The following is a 22,958-nucleotide window of genomic DNA, read 5'->3' as shown; positions in this document are numbered from 1 at the left end:
AGGGCAGTTCCCTGTGCTTTAAAGGCAAATGCAGTGTCTTCCTGACACCAAAAGAAACTAGTTCTGCTCTTCTCCAGATAGACGAGGAATTGATCTGAAATCATCCATAAGGATGGATCCTCAATAATCACCACCGGCCCCCCTGCCCCGATCATGGGGCACCAGGGCCAGGGCGAGCTCACCATCCTCTTCAGATGGGTTGTTTCCTCCCTGCCCCAATGACCTGGGGAAAGGGGGTTTGATTGTAAAGGCCTCCCCGTGTTCCAGCCTCTGTGGCCACCACCCTTCCCTCCCAGCGTCCCGGGGCGCCCAGCCATGGCGGCACTGCGCCGCACCGAGTCCACACTGACGGCCCTGGACGAGGAGACGCTGTGGGAGATGATGGAGAGCCACCGCCACAAGATCGTGCGCAGCATCTGCCCCAGTCGCCTCACCCCCTACCTGCGCCAGGCGAAGGTGCTGGACCAGCTGGACGAGGAGGAGGTGCTGCACAGCCCCACGTTCACCAACACCGTCATGCGAGTCGGTGAGGACCCCCGGGCCCACGCCACTGGCCTCGGGCCTGCTGGGCCAGCTCAGCTTCCTGTCACGCCAGCTCCACACAGGCTGTGCTGCATGAAGCCCGGTGTCAGGAGTGCAGGACTTTAGGGACCCACGTTCCAGACCCGGGGGATGTTGTAGTGTGTCCCCAGAGCTGCTATGTCAAATGGCACAAGACCAGCAGAGATGTATTTGCTCATAGTTTGGAATCCAGGTGTGGGCAGAGCTGCCTCCCTTGAGGTGTCCAGGGGTGTGCCCTTCCTGCCTCTTGCTGCGGGCCCGCAGGTGGTCCCCGGCTGGTGGCCACGTCCCTCCGGTGTCTACCTCTGTCCTCACGTGGCCTTCTCCGTGTCTCCTCTTCTGTCTCTTATGAATGTGCTTGTCATTGGACTCAGCAGATGGAGCCCCCCTGGGTAGTCCAGGCTGTTCTCATCTCGAGATCCTTGATGTAATTACATCTGCAAGGACCCTTTTTTCCTTTTTAAAGATTTTATTTATTTATTCATGAGAGACCCAGAGGGAGAGGCAGAGACACAGGCAGAGGGAGAAGCAGGCTCCATGCAGGGAGCCCGATGCAGGACTTAATCCCAGGACCCCGGGATCACACCCTGAGCCGAAAGCAGACGCTTAATCACTGAGCCACCCAGGTGTCCCGACCCCTTTTTTTCAAATAAGGTGCCATTGACAGGTTCCAGGTGGATGTGCCTTTGTGGGGGCCACGATTCATGCACTGCAGATGTCTCTGGAGCCAGTCCTGACAGTCTGATTAGCTCCGTTTATTCACTGAGAACCAGGGAAGCGAGTGGCTTCACCCTGTCGGGTTGTTAGGAGATTGGATGAGATGGTTTATAGGCTATTCCTCTCCGAGCCAGGGCCATAGGAGGCATTCGGGGTGGGGGTAGCTATCACCAGGAGTTTATTTCTTCCTGTTCCTTATGGGCCTCAGATACAGGAGGAAGGAATCCAAGCCCCTAAGTCGGGCTGAGAGCGGTGGAATCGGGTGGGCTCACTGGGCCCCGGGGCACCGGCCTTGCTTTCTTTGTGCCACGGGGAGATTCGTCCACCCAACGCCTGGGAGGTCTTGACAGCAAAGGTCCTCTGTCCTCTTCCTTAGTCTTTTATGGTCAACTCTTAGCTCTCAGGTTGTGGTAGCTGCTCAAGGCCTATCAGTCTGGCCCTTCCAGGGACTGGCTGCAGACCTGTCACTTGAAAGGACCCACGAGGGCGGTGAGGGCACCTTCCCCACCCCACCCCAGGGATCCTGGAAAACTGCTTCCACCTCCCGATCCTGGACGGGCGAGGATTTCCTCCACCGCCCCACGGTGCACCCCTGGGAGCCCACCCGGAGCCTTGGTGGCTGACACCGCTCTCTCGCCCAAGGGCACTTACTGGACTTGCTGAAGACTCGAGGGAAGAATGGAGCCATTGCCTTCCTGGAGAGCCTGAAGTTCCACAACCCTGACATCTACACCCTGGTCACTGGGCTGCAGCCCCAGGTGGACTTCAGCAACTTCAGTGGTGAGGGCTGGGCCCTGGGGGCGCTTGGGGGTGATGCTTGGCAGGGGCTTCATCAGAGGTTCTGGTGCCTGCATGCTCTTCTAGATGCTTCTCCTGACTGCGCCCCCCAGGCCCCTCTCCAGCTGAGGTTCCTGTCCCTGTGCCCCAGCATGCCGGGGGTGACGACACCCCCACTAACCATGGTGCAGGTGGTAGGAGACAGACGCTGTGGCCTGTGGTTCTAAAAGATCTGTCCCTAACTACACGGTACCAAGAGGAGACTCCTCCTGGGACACGGAATCTGCATTTGAGAGGCAGCAGCGGGAGAGAGGAAGCTGGACTCCCTGGGGCTTTCTACGTGCTCCTGGGGCAGCCTCAGCCTTGCAGCTTGCTCACGTGCAGGGGGCGGCTTCTGCTGGGAGAGGCCCCTGGGGGGGGGGGGACGAGGGGTGGATGGGGCAGCCTTTTTGAGGCTCCCCTGGAGGAGCTGTTCAAAGATTTTGTACACAAGGGACCAACATCACCAGAACCTAGATGAGAAAGCTTTTCTGCCTGTTTGGCATCATAGTGGGTGGTTCCGTTGGTTGGAGTTCCAGTATACAGATTCGTGTTCCTCGTTGTATTTTCCGGTCATCCTATTCTTAGGATGACATGGAAATGAGTTAGCACAGAGCACATCTTAGCTGATGGCGGGGGGAGCGGGGCGGGGGGTGTGCTGGGTCTGCAGAGCAGGGTCCCACGGGGAAGCAGACGGGACAATCCTGATTCCCACCGCACCTGTTATGCTGTCATATAACCAAACACAGAGTCTGGTTGAGCCTGGGAGTTTTTGAGGAGACCCGCAGATGAGGGTGGGGGCTCCTGCCTGAGGGTCCGGCGCGGGCAGCAAAGACCCGGGCGGGGGGTGAGGAGGGAGGGCGAGGTGGCCCACCCACGCCTCCTCCGCAGGGCTCATGGAGACGGCCAAGCTGACCGAGTGCCTGGCCGGGGCCATCGGCAGCCTGCAGGAGGAGCTGAGCCAGGAGAAGGGGCAGAAGGAGGCGCTGCTGCAGCGCTGCCGGCAGCTGCAGGAGCGCCTGGGGCAGGCCGAGGCCCGCGTGCAGAGCCTGTGCCAGCTGGAGGCCGACCACGACCGCATGAAGCGCGAGGTCAGCGCCCACTTCCACGAGGTGCTCAAGCTGAAGGACGAGATGCTCGGCCTGTCCCTGCACTACAGCAACGCGCTGCGGGAGAAGGAGCTGGCCGCCACGCGCTGCCGCAGCCTGCAAGAGGAGGTACTCGGTGCCCCCCCGCCCGCCGGGACCCCTCCGCTGCCGGCCCGTAAGCCCCCCGGGACCAGCTGGCCTGGGAGGTGGCCTCGCTCGGGAGGCCGGACGGGGGCCCCATAGCCACGGGCACACCTGGGATCCACCTTGCTCCTGCTCGGCCGGGAACCCGGGGCCCGTGGGCCCCTGCCCGCCCCTCCCGCGCCGTTCTCAGTGGCGCACACTGGGTCTGTGTCCTCAGTGGGGCCCTCGCACCCCCACAGCGCCTCTGCTCATTTTTCTGCTGGGGGCCGCTATCTTCTGGTCGAGCTGCAGGAGCTCTTTAGATCTCGAGGACGTTCATTCCTTGTCATTCTGGCATCTGTCGTTTGCCTCTAACTGCGGCGTGGTATGCTTGTTCTTAGTTTTTAAATCTTCATTGAGAAATAATTCCAAATCTGTTAAAATACACAAGTATCGTTGACCCTTGAACAACACGGTTTGAGACGCAGGAACCCACTTAGACCCAGTTTTCTTTCTGTAAATGCAGCGCCGTGAATGTAATTTCTCTTCCTTATGATCTCCTTAATGGCCTTCTCTTTGCTCTGGGTCGCTTTATTGTAAGAACAGAGTTTACGATACATGTAGCGCACAGAACGTGTTAACCGGCTGCTCGTGAGGTCGGTGAGGCTTCAGACAACCGTAGCCCATTAGTAGTTAATTTTCTGGTCAAAAGCACACATGGACTTTTTTCTTTTTTCTTTTTCTTTTTCTTTTTCTTTTTTTTTTTTTTTTTTTTTGAGAGGCAGAGAGAGGATGGGGGAGGGGAAGAGAGAGAATCTCAAACAGGCTCCATGCCCAGCAAGAAGCTCCATCTCATGACCCTAAGAGCATCACCCCGAGGTCATGACCTGACCCGAAATCAAGAGCCAGATGCTTTGCCAAACGAGCCCCCCTCCCCAGGCGCCCCACAACATGGATTTTTTTTAAGGATGCAGGGCCCCCTCTTTTTCTGTGATAAGACCACTCCCCATCTCGGGTTTGTCTCACGTCCCCTCATGAGGAGATGGGGGGTTATACCTCTTTGGCAGGACACTGCACGGAACACTGGGCCTGGCTGCCGTCGCCCACTGTGGCAACCTGCCTAGCGCCCCTCGCCGGGGACGTTAATGTCACCCACCTGGAGCAGGTGCTGCTTCCTCTGCCTTGATCGTGATCCTTTTCCTCCAGCCTGGGGTGGGTGGGGGACCCTGAAACCAGCAAGCACCCTGCTCCTCATCGACATTTCCCTGCTAGACGGCCTCACTGGCGATCCTTGTCTGAATTCATCTTCACTCTGGTGGATGCTCAATGATGAGCCCCATCTCCAGTGACCCCTCTGGTCCCCCCATTGGTCCTCAACACCCTGACCACAAGGAGGAACCTTTGACTCCCCCAGCTCATGCGTCTGCTGTTGGCACGGACACGTGGATTCCGATTTCCAGTGGCCTGTAACATATTACTGTTCTGAATGAGTTTGCTCAGACTGTCCTAGATTTGGCCAGTGGGAGCCCCTTGAATCTCCTCCATGTCCTGTGGCACGGCTCCCCATTTTATGAGCACAGACTCCCTTTCTGGCATCACAAGAGTTTCCAGGACCGTCTCGTCCCTGTCCTGCCGCAGCTCTGGGCTCAGGCATTTCCCGGAAGGGCCTTGGAGTCTCCCCCAGACCAAGACCTGGGCTCTAGGTCTGCTCTTTGCTCCTGGGATGTCTTTGCTCCTTGGCCCTTTCCAAGGACAGAACTAGGAAACGTGCATGTAAATATACGCATACACATAGACACGCGCGCGCGTGCGCGGGTGTGCACACGCCCTTATGCGTGCGAGTATGCATGTCCACAGACATACTTGTATTTCAGAAACCGTGAGGTCACACCCACGCCTCTAATTCCGGTCAATCCCCAGGGCGCGTCCCTGCCTCCCTCATTCCATACTGGGTGCCCCTTCTTCCCCGGTGAGCATCCTCCCACCCACACTAGCGCTCGCTTGCTCAATCCCTTAGTGCACGGAAAATACTTTCCGATTAGCTGTGCCCCGTGAACAAAGCTGCCGAGAAGAGCCGGGGGTTTGCAGTTCACGAGCTGCCGGGGCGGCCCGGCTCTCGATCCCTTTCCTTCCTTTCCATCCCTTCTCCCTCTGCTCATTGTGGCTACAGTGTTTGAGATATAATCAGGTTCATTGGCTTAGGTTTATTTTCAGTTTTAGATCACCACCCCCTTTCAGGTCTTAATGATTTAATATTACTTTTTAATTTTTTAAAAATATTTTGTTTATCAGAGAAAAAGAGAGAACGAGAGACAGATCGAGTGCAAACAGGGGTGAGGGGCAGACAGAGAGAAGCAGACTCTGCTGAGCAGGGAGCCTGATGACCCAGGGCTTCATCCTAGGACCCTGAGATCACAACTGAGCCAAAGGCAGACGCTTACCCGACGGACCCACCCAGGCTTCCCTAGTTTTACTTTTTTAATACGTGGAGCACAACACTCCTAACCCAGGTGGCCCGTAGCAGGCCCTGTGTAATTGCTTACAGAAAATTTGCTAAGCAGATGTCGGGAGGGAACAAGTTCAGGAAAGGTTCTTCTTTCTCTTGACCCCAGAGCGTGGGTTGACTCCACCCTGACCTCCAGGCTTCCTGGGTTTGCCTCTTGAGGAAAACCCCGTGTCTCCCTTGGTTCCAGACCTGAGTTTCCCTTAAGGCACCATCCTGCGGGGTGGAGGCCAGCAGGACCGACCTGGCCAGGTAGTTTCCAGAGGCCCACAGCCCAGGACACGCAGCCTGCCGGGCGGGAGGTGGCACATATTTGCACACGGATTGTGAGCGCGTCCGCGTAGACCAGTCATCTCTGCTCCGTCTGACTTGATTTCTTCTTTATTCTCACTTACTGATTTTCACGAATCCTGATTCCCTTCATGCAATGTACTTAGCGGAATATGGAAAGGCAGGGAAGCCAGCGAGCGTGCTGAGGACACTCGCTCCCTGGACACTCGCGCCGGAGTGAGCCGATTCCCTGGGTTCCTTGCTCTGGTCCCTCGGCCCCACCCCAGTAGAAATAAAGCTAGAAACGCCTTCCTCCTTCACAAGAACCGTAACTGTTCACCGGGTAAAACTCTCGAGTGGATTTTGAAAGCTTGGGGGAGGGACCCTTCTGAGTATAAGCAGCATCTCCTCCTCGAGGATGACTCCTGGGCTAGCAGACAGCCTGGGTTCACGCGGGCCTTCCTCTCGGCCTCCTCCTGGCAGCTCTACCTGACGAAGCAGGAGCTGCAGCGCGAGAAGATATCTTCCTCCCATGAGCGGGAATCCCGAGAGCGGTCCCTGCAGGTGGCCGGTGGCCTGGGGCCCGGGGACAGGGAGCTGAGCCGCCTGAAGGAGGAGAATGAGAAGCTCCGGTCGCTGACATTCAGCCTGGTGGGTCCCCGTCCCTTCCCGGGGCAGCCGGCCCGGGGCTCCCGCAGGCTGGGGGGTTTCGCCCAGGGAGTCCTCGTGGGGGTGACTGAGGACTGGGTGCCATCCCGAGACACTCCACCCCCTTCCCCGTCCTGCGCTGCCGTGAATGTGGGCAGGGCGGACAGCTTGCTGGACGTGCCGAGCAGCGCCCCCCACTCCGCTCGTGAGCTGCTGCTGTGCTGGCTTAGAGGGAGCCAGGCCGATGGTGAACGACGGGATGCAAGATCATGCGTGGGGGCCTGTCTGCCCGCAGAATCTGCCGAGGTCCCACCCACGTGCGCTCCGGGGGGCAGTGGCGGCACCAGTGACGCCAAAGCTCCGGAATTATGCAAACCCTCTGCCTCTCCTCCTCCGCGATTCCTTTCAATCAAGAACATGTCTATTAATAGAGCGATTCCTTCCAATGACTAAACGTCCCCTGGGTGCCGAAGGCCCTCCCTGGGGAGTGGGCCAGAGAGGGACCGGCGTGTCCCTTGGCGGGTCCCCTGTCAGAGACCGTGCCGGCGGGCGTGTGGCCAGAGCGGCCCGACGCTGCCTCTGAGGGGGGATCACCACCCCGGGGGACTTCCAGTTTCCTTCACTTCCTGCCCTGGATCACGGAGAAACAGAAGGGAAATGCACGTTTCCCGTTTTGGTCGTGCACCTGCCTCCCCCGCCTCCCCCCAGCCTCGCTCAAGGATCCCGCTGAATCCGTCCCCACACCCCCGCCCCGAGGTTTCCTGCTGCCTCTACTTGGGGCAGAGTGATGGGGCGCCTCCCGGGGGGGCCCTGGGCTGACCTCCCTTTGCCCAGGCGGAGAAGGACATTCTGGAGCAGAACCTGGACGAGGCCCTGGAGAGCAAGCAGGAGCTGGTGGACCGCATCCACTCTCTGAGGGAGCGGGCCGTGGCCGCCGAGAGGCAGCGCAAGCAGGTGACCCTCGGGGCCGCGTCAGGGCTGCTCAGGCAGGCGGGAAGGACAGGCTTTGTAGACGCTCGGCCCTCGCGGAAGCTTCTAGAGCACGGACTCACAGCCCAAGGCCAGCGGTCCCGTCTGGTTTGTGGGTGATCAGAAAACCACCGGACAAAAGAGCACCAAAACTCAGGGCGCCTTCCAGTGGGGGGAGCCCTCAGGGTGGGTGCCAGGGGGTTATTTAGTCGCTGCAACAGCCAGAGGAGGACCAGGAGGAAGGGGATGGAGGGAGAGAACGAGGCAGCGTGGAGGGAGATCATTTATGTCTTTTGGGACATGGAGTAAATGACACGGGGTCATACCTGCACCACCCAGGTGCGTAGGGATCACCATAGCAGCGCCTCGAAACTCAGCATTTAAGAAACGAGCACCTCTTTTACCCCCTGCCCCCGAGGCACCCCCGCCCCACTCTCCGCCTGACCCCAGAACCCCCCGCCCTGAGTGTGCTCTGTTTGTTCCCGGCCAGTTCTGGGAGGAGAAGGAGCAGACCCTGCTCCAGTTCCAGAGGACGAAGGTGGACTGCGACATCTACAAGGAGAGGGTGACCGCGCTGCAGAGCCAATTGCTCCAGCTGCAGAAGGAGCGGGACCAGGTACCTCCGCGGGAAGGGCCCCAGGGCACCTGGGCGGCTGGCTGAGGCTCCTCCCAGAAGCCCTGGGGGGGTTGACCCTGGGCTGGCAGGTGCCACAGGGCTCTCTGCACACCCCCCTCCTGCCCAGGATGGCTGGTGCCCGCCTCTCCCCGCCTCTCCCCCACGGCTGTCACCCCCGACACACGCTACGCCCCCCCTCCCCTTCCTGGCTCCCAGGCCTACTCCGCCAGGGACGCAGCCCAGACGGAGATCGCTCAGAACCTGACGGAGAAGGACGCCCTGCGCAGGAAAGTGTTTGAGCTGACAGACCAGGTCTGCGAGCTGCGCCAGCAGGTCCGCAAGCCGCAGGCCGAGTCCCTGCAGGGGGTGAGTGCTTCCCTCAGCACCCACGGGGAGGCGGGAGGTGCCAGGCCGCTCGAGGCCCCGGCCCGGACCTCGGGTTTAGCCATATCGGCCACGCGCTGGCTCTCGTGGGTGAACCTTGTTGCCAAATCGTTGAAGATGCACAACTGGGCATCTTGAGCCTGTGTCTGCAGTTCGTTTTGTGGCAATCTTATGCAAGTCGTGGGAGACGTAGCTTGGCGGAAGGTTCTGGAACCTGTAAAGCACAGTGTTCCGTGGAGAATGAAAGCCTATGACACGGCCGGATATCTGGTAGATGATACTTCTGTAGATGATGCATTCCTGACATATTTGCAAGCCCGATGTCCACGAGCTGACTTCCATGTAGGAAGGGAAAGAGCTAAAATGTTCCCAAAGAGTGAAAATAATCACGAAACCTCCGATGACAGTGTATCAGCAGCTCCTGCTCCAAAAGAGATGAACTAGCGTTCACCAAGCTGGTTGCTTTCCTGCTTTCCGTTTCCTCCGTGGTGGGCTCCTGCCGTGCCGGCGGGGCCCCGTGCTCCGGAGGGGACATGAGGGGACTGCCTGCCGGGTGGAGGTGGGAGGTGGAGGCGGCAGGGAGGTGACTTGCTGGAAACGCCCCCGAGAGCATCCAGGGGGAAACCCACCTGAACCCAGCATCCTGCGCCCCGTCCTCAGCAGCCTAAGCAGGAAGCCGGCGCCAGGGAGCCCTGTCCGAAGGGGAAGCAGCGTCTCGTGCGCATGTTCGCCATCTGCCCGCGGGATGACAGTGACTACAGCTGCCCCAGCTCCACTGAGGTACGGCTGGTGCCTCCTCGGTGGCTGGAGGGGGGGGTTCCTGGCACACAGCAGGTGAAGCGGACGTGGGCCTGCACTCAGGTCTGCACTGCACACCTGCCGTCTATCGGTGTCTCCCTCTGCACGTGACCCTCACAGCCCGGCACTTGGCCTCTCTGGGCCTCAGTTGCTTTGCATGGGAAGTGGGACCATGCTACCCACCACGCAGCTTTATCCATTAGCGGCTAGGAGGGCTCCTGGCACACAGTAGGGGCTCCGCTAGCGTGCCTCTCTCTGTGCTGTGTCCCTGTCACCGCCTCTGCCCTATAGGCACCGTGGTTTCTCACTGTTGTCCGTCGTGCCCAGTGGAGCAGCGGGGAGGTGGCGCGGGGTGCCCTGTGCTGACCTCTGTCCTGTCCCCTTCCAGTCTCAGCTCTGCTCCGACCTGAGTGCCACGTCCAACCGTGAGCTGGTGGACAGCTTCCGCTCCAGTAGCCCCAGGCCTCCCAGCCTGCAGTCCCTGTACAAGCGGGTCACAGACGACTTCTGGGAAGACCCTTGGTCTTTCAGGTAACAGGCAGGCAATGGGGGTCCAGATGCCATGGGCCCTGGGCTGGGACATGGGCCGAGGGCTGGGCAGGTGCCAGGGGCTCGGAGTCTGAGCAGAGAGGCGAGCGACGCAGCCTGAGCTGTCCTCTTCCCATGCTTTCCAGCAGCTTCCCAGAAACCTTGCAGGTGGACCAGGGGCCCTCCCCGGGGGCGAAGGCAGGTGATGCAGACCTGGATTACGAGATCATAGACAGGGCAGGTGAGTGCACCCCACCTGGGCCTGTGCAGCCACTCACCTCCCCTGGGCTGAGCAGGAGGATAAGTGAGAAGAGGGGTGTTCAGGGAGGCCGCCGAGAGACCCAGTACCTCTGCAGGGGTTGGGCAGAGGAAGCAAGCATCACTGCTGCCCGGGCCCAGGCTCTGGGAAATCCAGGCTACCTGGCCATTCAAGCCCATGCCCTGTTTACTGGGCGTCCTTTCTGTCTCCCCTCGAAGCCTAGGGAGTTGTGTTCAGCTCAGCAATAACCTTCAGGCAGCTCCAGGCATATGTGTTGTCTCGCTGTCCCTCCCTGCTCTGATCTGGGGACACTTAGGTTCCTCAGAGATACCGGAAGGCAGCAGGCCTCTGTCCCCTCTGCTCCTGGAAGAGGCACCCGCAGGGAGCATCTCTCCTCCTGGGTGTTGGCCCCTGAGACCTTCCCACATCGCCTATGGCTTATTCCTCATATTTGTGACTTGACCGGTTCCTTCTCAACCTTGGGCCCCACGCAGCCTCCTCACCTTTTCCCCCTGCACACCTGCCCCCAGCCTCGGGCCAGGTGCACAGCAGGTGCTTCGCGCCCCGTCTGGAATTCACCCCGGTGGCCACCAGGGGGAGCACGCGCCTCGCGCTGTTCAGAACAGCGGCGCCGCAGGGCCCCGGAGTCGGGGCTCCCTGTGGGTCACTGGACCAGAACCCTGGCCTGTGCCAGGCCATTGGCATCTTTAGAACTAGGGCCAACCGAGAGGGTCCCCCCAGGACATATCCATCCTGGATGCGATGCCCTTTCTTCTGTCACACTTCTATATAACGTCCCCGTTTCGTACACTTTTGGTGGAACTGACCTCAAATACATCAGGACTAGGCTATTTCCCTTGGCTTTGAATGTGATCGCGAATGGCGTGTAGCCTGTGAGCTGGGCAACGACAGCAGGCGGCCACTGGTCCTCGCTGGCTGGCTGGTTCTCGCCCCCCTACAGTCGGGAAGAGCAGCCACGTCCTTGCAGGAAGGTCGATCCCCGGGCTCGGGGTCGGGGTGCCGGTGGGGGTGGGGCTGCTTCACAAGCTGCACATTAAAATGCAGAGCCCCGAGGGACCCCGGGGCCGTCCAGTCCTCGGGCTGCCGACTCTGGGGCCTGCGGTGGCCAGCTGGGCAGCAGGAGGGGCGGGCAGCCGATGGCCTGTGCTGGCAACTGCTGCCGGGCAGAGATGCGGGTCCGGGCAGAAACGTGGGCCCAGGGTTGTTCCAGATTTTATTTTATTTTTTTTTAAGTGTTTATTTTAATCACCCAGTGCTCATCACAACAAGTGTCCTCCTGAATCCCCATCCCCTATTTCACCCACTCACCCCTACTTAGATCTGATTTTTTTTTTAAGATTTTATTTATTTATTCATGAGAGATGCAGAGAGAGAAGCAGAGACACAGGCAGAGGGAGAAGCAGGCTCCATGCAGGGAGCCCGATGCAGGACTCGATCCCAGGACCCCAGGATCACAACCTAGGCCAAAGGCAGATGCTAAATCGCTAAGCCACCTGGGCTGTCCCAGATCTGATTTTTAAGGAAGCCAGAAAGCGAGCGTCTAGCTGCCCTCTCCTGTAAAGTGTTGGCAACTCATCCAACTACCCCCTAAGGATACCCTATAGGTCAAACCCCACTCCTGTTTGGGGGAAGATGAAACCAAGATTCTAGGCAGTGAGGAAGGGAAGAGGCAGAGGAGGCTCAGCCTCAATGGAGGGAGGGGGTGGGCTGGGGTAGGGGCGACGGGTTACCCATCCCGTAGGCAAGGCTCCAAGGGGAGGGGGAGCCCAGGGGCTGGCCTGGCCCGGGTCTGAGCCCTCCCCCTCCATGCAGACCTTCCTGAGTGTGAGAGCAGCCTGCAGCCATTCTCCGGGGGCCTGACCACCTTGTCCAGGTGAGCGGTGGGAGGGGGCCAGGGTCAGCAGGTGGCAGGGCAGAGTGAGGACTGGGTCCCATCACTATTGGGAGGTGACAGCCTTCCTGAGGATAAGGTCACAGCTGGGGGTATGTGTGTGTGAGAGAGAGAGAGAGAGAGAGAGAGAATTCCAGAATGCTGGGGCCCGTGGGGTCAGGGCCTTGCCTGACCTGCTCTGGTGCCTCGGGGGCTCCATCACCTCCCGTCCTGCAGCGGCGTCCCCGTGCGGAGGAGGCCGGCCCGCAAGATCCTGAGCCAGGTCACCGTGCTGGCCTTCCAGGGGGACGCGTTGCTGGAGCAGATAAGCGTCATTGGTGGCAACCTCACGGGCATCTTCATTCACCGGGTCACCCCTGGCTCAGCGGCAGACGAGATGGCCCTGCGCCCCGGCACCCAGATCATGATGGTAGGTGTGACCCCAGCCCTGCAAACCCCCAAGGATCTTCTCCGGGCGGGGTCGGCGGCCACAGCTCCCACTGGTCAAGGATGTGTTCTCAGGGTGGCCCACGCTCCCGCTCGGGCTGAGCTGACACTCACTGGGAGGCTCCGTTCCCGGTTCCTGCTGCCCGTCTGGATCCCTGAATCCCCATCACCTGTTTCCCCCCTCCCCCCTCCCCTCCCCTCTGTGACCATCAGTGTGTTTTCCATAGTGAAGAGCTGGGTTTCTGGTCTATCTCTCTTTTTTTCCCTTTGCTCATTTGTTTTGTTTCTTAAATTCCACATACGAGTGAGATTACACAGTATTTGTCTTTCTCTGACTAATGTATGTCGCTTAGTGCAATACCCTCTAGCTCTATCCACGATGTTGCAAATGGTGAGGTTTCATCCTTTCTGATGGCTGAGTATAGCCCAGTGTGTGTATAGACCACATCTTCTTTTTTTTTTTTTTTTTAAGATTTTGTTTATTTATTCATGAGAGACAGAGAGGGAGAGAGAGAGAGAGGCAGAGACACAGGCCAAGGGAGAAGCAGGCTCCCCGCAGGGAGCCCGATGTGGGACTCGATCCCAGGACCCTGGGGTCACGCCCTGAGCCAAAGGCAGACGCTCAACCGCTGAGCCTCCAGGTGTCCCAAGGCCACACCTTCTTTTTTTTATTATAATTTTCTTTTTTTTATTTTTTATTTACTTATGATAGTCACACAGAGAGAGAGAGAGAGGCAGAGACACAGGCAGAGGGAGAAGCAGGCTCCATGCACCGGGAGCCCGACGTGGGACTCGATCCCGGGTCTCCAGGATCGCGCCCTGGCCAAAGGCAGGCGCCAAACCGCTGCGCCACCCAGGGATCCCAAGACCACACCTTCTTTATCCATCCATCTGTTGATGGACATCTGGGCTCCCTCCATAGCTTGGCCACTGAGGACATGGGTGCTATGAACGTCGGGTGCAGGTGCCCCTTCAAACCGTGTTTGTGTCCTTTGCCTAAACACCCAGTAGTGCGAGTGCTCATAGGCGGTAGGGCGGCTCTATATTTAGCTTTCTGAGGCCCCCCCCCCCACACTGCTTCCCAGAGCGGCTGCACCAGCTTGTACGCCCACCAGCGGCCCAGGAGGGCTCCCCTCTCCCCACATCCTCTCCAGCGCCTGTTGTTTCCTGTGTGGTTGATCTTAGCCGCGCGGACTGGTGTGAGGTGGGATGTCGCTATGGGTCCGATTTGCACTTGCCTGATGATAAGCGACGCGGAGCATCTTCTCATGCGTCTGCTGGCCATCTGGGTGTCTTCCTTGGAGAAACGTCTGCTCATGTCTTCTGCCCGTCTTTGAACTGGATTATTAGGTTTTTGAGTGTGGACGGTGAGAAGTTTTTCACGTACTTCGGATACTCACCCGTTATCGGATAAGCCATTTGCTAATATCTCCTCCCATTCCATCGGTTGCCTTTTGTTCTCATTTATTTTTTATTTATTAAAGATTTTTACTTATTCATGAGAGATAGAGACAGAGAGGCAGAGACCCAGGCCGAGGGAGAAGCAGGCTCCCTGCGGGGAGCCCGATGCCAGACTCGATCCTGGGACCCAGGTCACGCCCTGGGCCGAAGGCAGATGCTCAACCACTGAGCCCCCCCGGGGCGCCCCACTTGGTTGCCTTTTAGTTTTGCTGATTGTTTCCTTCACTGTGCAGGAGCTTTTTATTTTGATGAAGTCCCTTGCCTGGTAAGGGGCGGCGGTTCAGCTAAGAGGTTGCTCCGGCCGAGGTCAAAGAGGTTCCCGTCTCTCGTTTCGGTCTCGTTTGAGTCCATTTGACTTTATCTCTGTGCGCGCCGCGAGGCAGTGGTGCACCTTCGCGCTGCACGTGGCTCGTTTCCCCGACACGACACCGGGTGTTGAGAAGATTCTTTCCTGCTTTGCCGAAGGTGCGTTGCCCATAAAGCTGTGGGTCCGTTTCTGGGTCTTCCGTCTGTTCCACGGACCTGTGTGTCTCCATTTGTGCCCGTGCCCTGCGGTCCTGAGGACGACGGCTCTGCGGTATCTTGAAATCCAGAACTGGGATGTCTCCAGCTTTGGTTTTCTTTTTCAAGGCTGCGTTGGCTGCTCGGGGTCTTTTGTGGCTCCATGCACATTCCAGGATTCCTTGTTCTAATTCTGTGAAAAACGCTATTGGTGTTTTCATCGGGACCGCATTGAGCGTGCACATCACTTTGGGTAGGAGAGACAAACAGTATTTGTTCTTCCAATCCCTGAGCTTGGAATGTCTTTCCACATTTTTGTGTCGCCTTCAATATTTTTCATCAGTGTTTTATAGTGTTCAGAGAACAGATCTTCTACCTCTTTGGCTAGGTTTATTCCTGGCTAACTTATTATTTTCGGTGCAATTGTAAACGGGATGGTTTCCTCGATTTCTTGCTCTGCTGCTTCATTATTGGTATATCGAAGTGCGGTGGATTTCTGTACATTGATTTTTGTAACCTGTGACATCACTGAATTTCTATATCAGTTCCAACAGCCTTTGGGTGGAATCTTTTGGTTTTTGTAAATAGGATATCATGTCACCTGCAAATTGTGGATGTTTTATTTCTTCCTTACCAATCGGGAAGCCTTTTATTTATTTATTTATTTATTTTTGTCGTCTGATTGCTGGAGCTACAATATTTTTTCATTATAAAAATATATCTTCTTGGGCAACCCGGGTGGCTCAGTGGTTTAGCGCCGCCTTCGGCGTGACCCTGGAGTCCCAGGATCAAGTCCCGCACCGGGCTCCCTGCATGGAGCCTGCTTTTCCCTCTGCCTGTGTCTCTGCCTCTCTCTCTCTGTATCTCTCATGAAAAAATAAATAAAATCTTTAAAAAAAAAAACATATATATATATCTTCTTGGGATGACTGGGCGGCTCAGTATATTAAGTGATTAAGCGATTAAGTGACTGCTTTTGGCTCAGGTCATGATCTCAGGGTCCTGAGATCGAATCCTGAATCTGGCTCAGCAGGGAGTCTGGTTCTCTCTCTCCTCTGCCCCTCCCCCTGCTCAGCCTCTATCTTTCTCTCAAATAAATAAATAAGATCTTTTAAAAATATATATGTATGCATATATTCTCCTAAACTTAAAACAGCCCAAGGTTAAGCGAATGAGTGGAGTGGAGTGGATGGTGAGAGCCCCGTGCCCATGGCCTTTCACCCCCAGGACAGCAGGGCGGGGGAGCCGTTGCCACAGCATCTACAGGGCGGGGGGTCAGGGATGCTACTCAACATCCTGCAGGGCCCAGGGCTGGCCCCACAGCGCAGAACAATGGCCTTAACTGTCGATAGTCCAAGCTGAGAAACTCTAGCCTGGGGAATGCTCTAGAGTGGAAGTTCCCCTTGAAGAGTGGAAACTCGGTCCTCAGTGGTCATCTCGGCACGCTGCGTGTTGGGGAAGGGCTGGTGGTTGAGTCTCCCTCTGGATGGGAACTATGGCCGCGGAATCCAGGTCAGAGGGGCCGACCCTGGTGATTTGCCCTCAGGTGGATTGCGAGGCCACAGAGCCCTTGTTCAAAGCCACCTTGGAGGACACAACCCTAGAGCAAGCGGTTGGACTCCTCCAGAGGGTCAATGGCTTCTGCTGCCTGTCCGTGAAGGTCAACATGGAAGGTACACACTCCCCACCCACCCACCCGGGAAGCCCACCCCCTGAGACTTGAGCCACTGAGTCCTGTGTCCATGAGCCCCTGGCTGTGCGATGCCAGCCCTCCCGTGCACCCCAGAATCAGACGGTGCCCCAGTGTGCAGAGGGCTGCAGGGCAGCTGGGGATCTCCTACCCACTGGCTCTAGCACCACAACGGCTTCCAAGACTCTAGGGCAGATTCCTTCCTTCTCTCCTGCTTTCACATTCCAGAACCTTCCTCGTGCAGGATCACAGCCCCGGGCTTATCTTTAATCAGGTTATAAGAAGTTGGTCCAGGACCTGGAGGCCAAAGTGGCTACCTCAGGGGATTCCTTCTACATCCGGGTCAACCTGGCCATGGAGGCGCGGGCGGAGGGGGAGCTGCAGGTGCGGTGCAATGACATCCTGCACGTCACCGACACCATGTTCCAGGGCTGGGGCTGCTGGCACGCCCACCGCGTGGGGCCCTACAGCACGACGGGCGCCGAACATGGCACCATCCCCAACTACACACGGTGAGCAGCTCTAGTGCCCCAGCACCTCTCCAGGTTGGGCCAGGGGGGCTGCCCGACTTCTTGTGAACAACCCCTCCTCCCCAAGAGGAGAGGGTGGGCATGATGAGACACCTCAAGTGGAATCCCTCTGTGCCACCCCCATCACTGCTTAGAAGGGGTTTCTTCGTGGAATGGGATGGCCCTTCATCCTAGAGCATTCTAGAGCATTCAGGACCCGTGTGGCATTTGGGGCTGGTTTACTCAGTCACGGGGGGCCACCTTGGGCCCTGTGGGATGTTGAGCGGCACCACTAGACACCAGTAGTGCCTCTGGCCCTCAGTTGTGACAATTAAAAGTGTCTCCAGACATCTCCCAGTTAGTGTCTCCTGGGGTTGGGTGACCATCATCCTGGCGTGTCCAGGACTATTTTGGCAAAAGCATGGAAAGTCCTGTGTCCTGGGGAACCCCTCAGGCCTGGGCCAGCTGGGACAAGGGCCACCCTCCCTGGGAGCAGCATCTCCCCTGCCGAGCACCGTGTTCTAGATCAACCATAGTGCACAGAGCAGCGTTTCACCCAGTACCCCAAAGCCTCATCACTCTCGGGGGCGCCAGGCTGTCGAGGTTTTAGGGCGTGGCCCAGGCCCAGGCTCACCCAGAGTCACCCAGGTCCCAACTCAGAACAATTCCATTGGCAGCTGCAGGGGTTAGCTGCGGGTTTGCGGTTTTCCAAAGGCTGCAGGGGACCACGGTGGCCGCCGGGTGGAGAACGGCTGCCTGGGGCCACAGGGGGTGCTCCGGGGCCACTGGCTCAGGGCTGTCCTCCTCTGCACAGGGCTCAGCAGCTGCTCATCGCCCTCATCCAGGACATGGCTCAGCACACCACCATCGCCCGCAAGGTGAGGTGGTGACATCGGCCAACCCGGATCCCAGACGCAGGGCCCTGCTGGGGTGGGCCCTGCCTCTCTGTCCTGGCCTTCCTCCTCCTGGCTCCTGTCATCTGGGGGTGGGTCCTGGCCCCATGTGGCGTGGGCTGGCAGAGGGTGGGTGCTGGCCTGGGGGCCCCGGGCTGCTGCCCCCACGGCTATGACCTGGCGTGTCTCCCGGCCGTCCCTCCAAGCCCTCACCAGGGCCTGCACACCACACCCAGCCCGCAAGCTCCTCTTGTGCGCAGGTACATCACATCTGCTCTCTCCGTCATGCTCCCAGTTCATCCCATTTGCCTGCCCATCTGCACTCCCTCCTACTCCCTCTGAGGTCCCGACACAGAACACCCAGCTGTCTCCCAGCAGGATGCTAGGGCAGCTTCCCTGGATTGGAGCAGGGCCAGGCTGGGGGACCCCGACTCTTCCCTCCTGCTTTATGCAGCCTGCCGTCACTTTGGACGCCATGCTCAGGGGGGCCCTGCTCGGGGGCTCTGCCTGAGGACCCTGCTCCGCCCCCCTCATCTCCCACCCTCTGGCATGCGGCCTGGGCCTCCTGGCTATACAGTGGGCACGGCCTGGTGGTCCGGGCAGCAGCTGAGATTTGGCAGCAAGGCCAGGTGCCAGCCCTCTGCCCTGTGCATATGGCCTGGACACCTGCTCGTCCCTCTTCCCTCCTCCAGCAGTCCTCCGGGGGACCCCAGAAGCTGGTCCGCATCGTCAGCGTGGACAGAACCAAGCCCAGCCCTCTGCGCTCATCCTTTGATGGGACCCCGCCGCAGCCCAGCAGGCTGGAAGGTGAGGCGGGTGTCATGGCTCAAGGGGCCCTTTGGTCGCCACTGTGTGAGGAGTGTGGCCAGTGTGGCACGTACCCCAGTTGGGTCCAACCGTGCAATGTACATAGTAGAAGTGGATTGAGGGTAAGGTGAATTGTTTTGAAAAGATTTTCTTCTTTTTGGCAAGTGTTTTGGGTGCATGATGGGAAAACAGAAGCACAACCTAGGAGCCCAAGGACCGGGAGGGAGGGAGGCCTGGTGCTGTGGGTCCCACAAAGGTGAGGACGCCAGGGGCCTTGTAGACCGCGGGGAGGGAGGAGAAGTGCTTTTCTCTATTCCCGCTCCGGGCCTGTGCAGCTGAGCCTGGAGGGACACGGAGTCGCCTAATCAACGGGTGCAGGGAAGCGCCACCCCCGGTGGGGGTGGGGGGGACACCAGTGTGGGGAGCCCGGCCCGCTCCCGCCTCCTCTCCCCCACAGAGCCCTCCACCGCGTGCTTCTGGGCCGAGAGCTGCTTCACCCTGGTGCCCTACTCCCTGGTACACCCCCACAGGCCCAGCCAGCCCCGGCCCGTGCTCTTCGTGCCCAGCGTGGCGGGGAAGATCCTGAGCGAGAAGCTGTGCCTCCTCCGAGGGTTTAAGAAATGCCCAGCAGGTACGTGTCCCTGGGAGCCCCCGCCCTCGTCTGTCAGGTGGCGGGACAAGGCTTGCCTTCTCTCGGGAGGCGGCGGGAGGTCACCGTGCCAGTGTCCCCGGGGCTGCAGCCTGCAGGCTTAGAACAGCAGAGGTTTATTCACCCGCGGTGATGGGGCCCAGAAGGCTGAGGTCCAGGTGTCCCCGCACCCCCCAAGGCCGTCGGGGGGAGTCGCTCCTTTCCTCTTCTGGCTTCTGGCGGTGCTGATGGTCCTGGGGTCCTTGGCTTGTGGCTGCGCCACTCCCGCCTCTGCCTCCTTGTCAGTGGCCTCCTGCGTGTCTCTGTGTCATCCAGGGTCCTCTCACGAGCAACCAGTCATGGATTTAGGGTCTCTCTTGCTCCAGGATGACATCGTCTTCATTAACCACATCTGCAAAGACCCGATTTCCAAATAGGGCCCCGTTCCCAGGTTCCAGGGGCCATGCACCCTGGGGGGATGCTATTCAATCTGGTGCACTTACCGCTGGCAGATAGGTTTGTGCTCAGCTGGGGCAGGACCCCGAAAGGCGCCATCCACCCGCTGCTCACCTCCAGCGCTGCCTGGGGGAGAGTCTCGGGGGGGAACCGGCCGTTTGGAATCCTGGATCCCAGGGGACAGGGCTGAGCTCCTCGTAGCAGGAGAGCAGCATCGTGGGAATCTTCCATCGTTGGCTTGTCACTGGCTGATGGGAGGCCTTGGGTGACCACCGGAGGGGGCGGGAGCCCTGCCCCAGCCCCTGGGGGTCCCTGTGGCTCCTCTAGCGGCACCTGCCCTGTGCCAGGCTCCCTGCGGGAGAGGCGGGCTCCTGAAGACGGGCGGCCGGGCTCTGCCGGTCAGGCGGGGACGTGAGGGCGCACCGGGCAAAGGTGCTGCAGGTGCGGCCCTGGGGGCGGGAGGCCCTCGAGCTGGGGTCCCCGCGGCTGGGGGCGCAGGTCTGACCCGGGACAACAGTGGCCATGACACAGGCTGTTCGGGAAGACGGGCGAGCGCGGGCTGTGCTTCCCTGGGTTTATTCAGGGCAAGGGCTCTCCCTCCACCTTGGGCTGACAGTCCTGCGGGGCACCCTCCCCCTCCGGTCACATTGGGGGCCCAACATCCCGGCTCCGCCCCCCCAGACACATGGCCTCCCCCGGGGGGATGGCCCAAAACGCCTCCTGGGGCCACAGCCGCCCCAGCCAAGATGTGCGGACCCAGGGGCTCCAAGGATTTCTAGGTCGAAGAAGCTGGATGCGCACTTACGGGGGGGGGGGGGGGGGGGGCTGTGGTGCTGGGGGAGTCCCCGGCCACCCACGTGCTGGCACTGGCCAAGCACCTGCTGGTCCGATGGCCTAGGCGAGCACCGTCACAGGCTCCTCTGAGTGCCAAGAGCACAGGGCCAGGTTCATAAAGAGGACATCCTGGGGGGGCGTCCCCCAGAGCTGGGGGTGGGGGCATGTTCAGCACGGAGCCCCCCCAGGACCTCACCGGCCCAGTGTGTGATGTCCTTGCCCCCGGTCACCTTCAGAGTACTTGAGCCAGGAGGAACACGGTGCCTGCAGCCAGAGAGGGGACATCATCCAGGAGCGGGAGGCATCCGGTGGCCGCTACTGTGTGACCCGCCGGGCTGTGGAGTCCCTTATGGAAAAGGTAAGGGGCAGGGGTGGGGGCTGCTCTGGGGCTCTGGGACCTCCATCTCCAAGGATGGTGGCGGGACACGGCAGGAAGGACCGACCCTGAGATCTGGGGGACGCTGGCCACCAACCTGCAGGTCGAGGACAGCTGGTACGGTGCTCGCTCGTGTGTGGCTCAGCGTTCAGGGGGCGGAGTGCAGAAGCACCGAGCCCCGTCTCTGCCATCTGGCATCTGTGGGACTTGGGCCGAGCCTCTTACCTTCCCTGAGCCCAATTCCTCAACACAGGAGATGTTGAATAGCATTAACTGAGTAACAAGGAAGATGGAGGTAACGCTCCGTAATTTAAGGCTCAAATATGTGAAAGGCAGCTCACCGTGAACCACGTTGTTTTATTTTAATTTTTTATTTTTTTTAATTTTTTAAAATTTTTTATTTTTTTAAAGATTTTATTAATTTATTCATGAGAGGCACACAGAGAGAGGCAGAGACACAGGCAGAGGGAGAAGCAGGCTCCCTGCAGGGAGCCCTGATGCAGGACTCGATCCCAGGACCCCGGGGTCGTGCCCTGGGCTGAAGGCAGACGCTCAACCGCTGAGCCACCCGGGTGCTCCAACCAGGTCTATGTGGATGTAACGGGGCCAGGCCCAGCTGCCCACCAGAGGCTGGTGCCCCTTTCCCAACCCCGGTGCCCACAGAGGCTAATGGAACCTCCCGACCCCTCGGGCTCCAGCCTCTCATGAAGTTTCCCTCAACCCCAACAGCTCGCCGTTCCTCGGTTCTCCAGGTGAAAACCCAAAGGGACACACTCTTGAGATTGCACAGCAAGTGCCCTCCTACACGACAGAGCATCCCTGCCTTGTCTGCCCACCACCCCTCCCCGGTGTGGGCTCCGTTCGCTGCCTCTGAGGCTGAGGACCTCTGACCCCCGTCCCCCGTCCCTTCCAGAACACCCACGCCCTCTTGGACGTCCGGCTGGACAGCGTCTGTGCCCTGCACAGGATGGAGATCTTCCCCATCATCATCCACATCCCCATCAACGAGAGGGCGGCAAAGAAACTCAAGTAGGTGCTCCCTGAGGGCTGGTGGTGGGTCTGCGTGCCTCACCCACGCAGTGGGGTACGTGGCGGGGTCTCCAGGAGCTCACCCAGCACCAGCCCCTCGAAGGGTGACAGGGCGCGACCCCCACAGCTTCTGAGACAAAGACCTGCTGCCCACCCCCAGGGGACAGCCTGGAGGACGGTGAGGCGAGGCCTGGACCCTGCCTTTCCTTGCCTAAGGCCACGTGTTCGCTGGGGTAGACGCTGACAGTCCACCCGCCTTAGGTGAGGAGGGGCTGAAAACCAGCTCGTGGTTTCCGTGGTTTACGGCTGGGGCCGGCCCAGGCGTCCTGCTGCCCCGGATAACGTGTCAGCTGAGCTTGTAAACTAGACCGCGCCCCCACGGGTGCAAGGTCATCTGGGGCCTGACTCCCGCCTCCTCTGCGAGCCACTGGAGCCCTCACAGCAGGGCGTTTGTGCAGTGCTGTCGCCTGTACGCTGGTCCCCGCAACTCCAAGCTGGTGGCAGCCTCCTGGGGCGCCTCCCTGAGCGTGTCCCCCCGTGTCCGGTCTGTGCAGGAAGGTCCTGCAGCGGCTCAGCACCTCCGAGGAGCAGCTCCTGGAGGCGGGCAGGCAGGAGGAGGGCCAGCTGGACCGAGTGCCCTGCCTCTACGGCAGCCTGGCCCCCGACAGCTGGAGCGATCTGGAAGGCCTGCTCGGCTGTGTCCGCGTGGCCATCGCAGACGAGCAGAAGAAGGTTGTGTGGACAGAGCAGAGCCCCCGCTGATGCCCCCGGCGTCCCCTCTGAGTCCCTGTGGTTTGAGCTCAGAGCCTCTCAGGCACAGCCTTGGGGGCACTCACCCGACAAGCCCAGCTCTCCGGGCATCGGCTCCCCTCTCCATTTGGGGTCCAACCTTGAACCCACAGTACATGCAGGTCACAGATGAACACACTCGAACCATCTGCCCACTTTGTGCAAACGGTCTCCTCCTCCTACAAGGCTTGGTTGCCGTGTTCTGAACCAGAGGCCCCGAGAACACTTCTGTGGTGGAGGCATCTCCTGCGCCCCCCCCAGAGCGGGAGGCCCCAGATGTCTCCAGAAAACCACTAGTCTGACCCAAATCTTCCCTTTTGCATTTCAGTGTACCAAGGGGCTTGTTCTAAAGCCACTGAGGCAGCAG

At 59.4% G+C, this 22,958-nt stretch overlaps 1 protein-coding gene across 1 annotated transcript; it reads left to right on the top strand.

Annotated features, from left to right (window-relative positions):
• Positions 1-315: 315 nt before the first annotated feature.
• Positions 316-22,634, top strand: CARD14 (caspase recruitment domain family member 14). Its single transcript, XM_025999488.2, has 20 exons — positions 316-526; positions 1,921-2,058; positions 2,986-3,311; positions 6,562-6,729; positions 7,561-7,680; positions 8,186-8,311; positions 8,528-8,677; positions 9,356-9,475; positions 9,882-10,024; positions 10,168-10,262; positions 12,114-12,174; positions 12,409-12,601; positions 16,127-16,253; positions 16,545-16,782; positions 17,594-17,657; positions 18,365-18,488; positions 18,937-19,110; positions 20,634-20,755; positions 21,687-21,802; positions 22,357-22,634. The coding sequence occupies exons 1-20, from the start codon at positions 316-318 to the stop codon at positions 22,562-22,564; spliced, it is 3,024 nt and encodes a 1,007-aa protein (XP_025855273.2). The 3' UTR covers positions 22,565-22,634.
• The last annotated feature ends 324 nt before the right edge of the window (positions 22,635-22,958 follow it).

This window comes from Vulpes vulpes, chromosome 2 (assembly GCF_048418805.1).
Source record: "Vulpes vulpes isolate BD-2025 chromosome 2, VulVul3, whole genome shotgun sequence".
Taxonomy (NCBI): domain Eukaryota; kingdom Metazoa; phylum Chordata; class Mammalia; order Carnivora; family Canidae; genus Vulpes; species Vulpes vulpes.
This window is presented reverse-complemented; position numbering and strand designations above follow the sequence as displayed.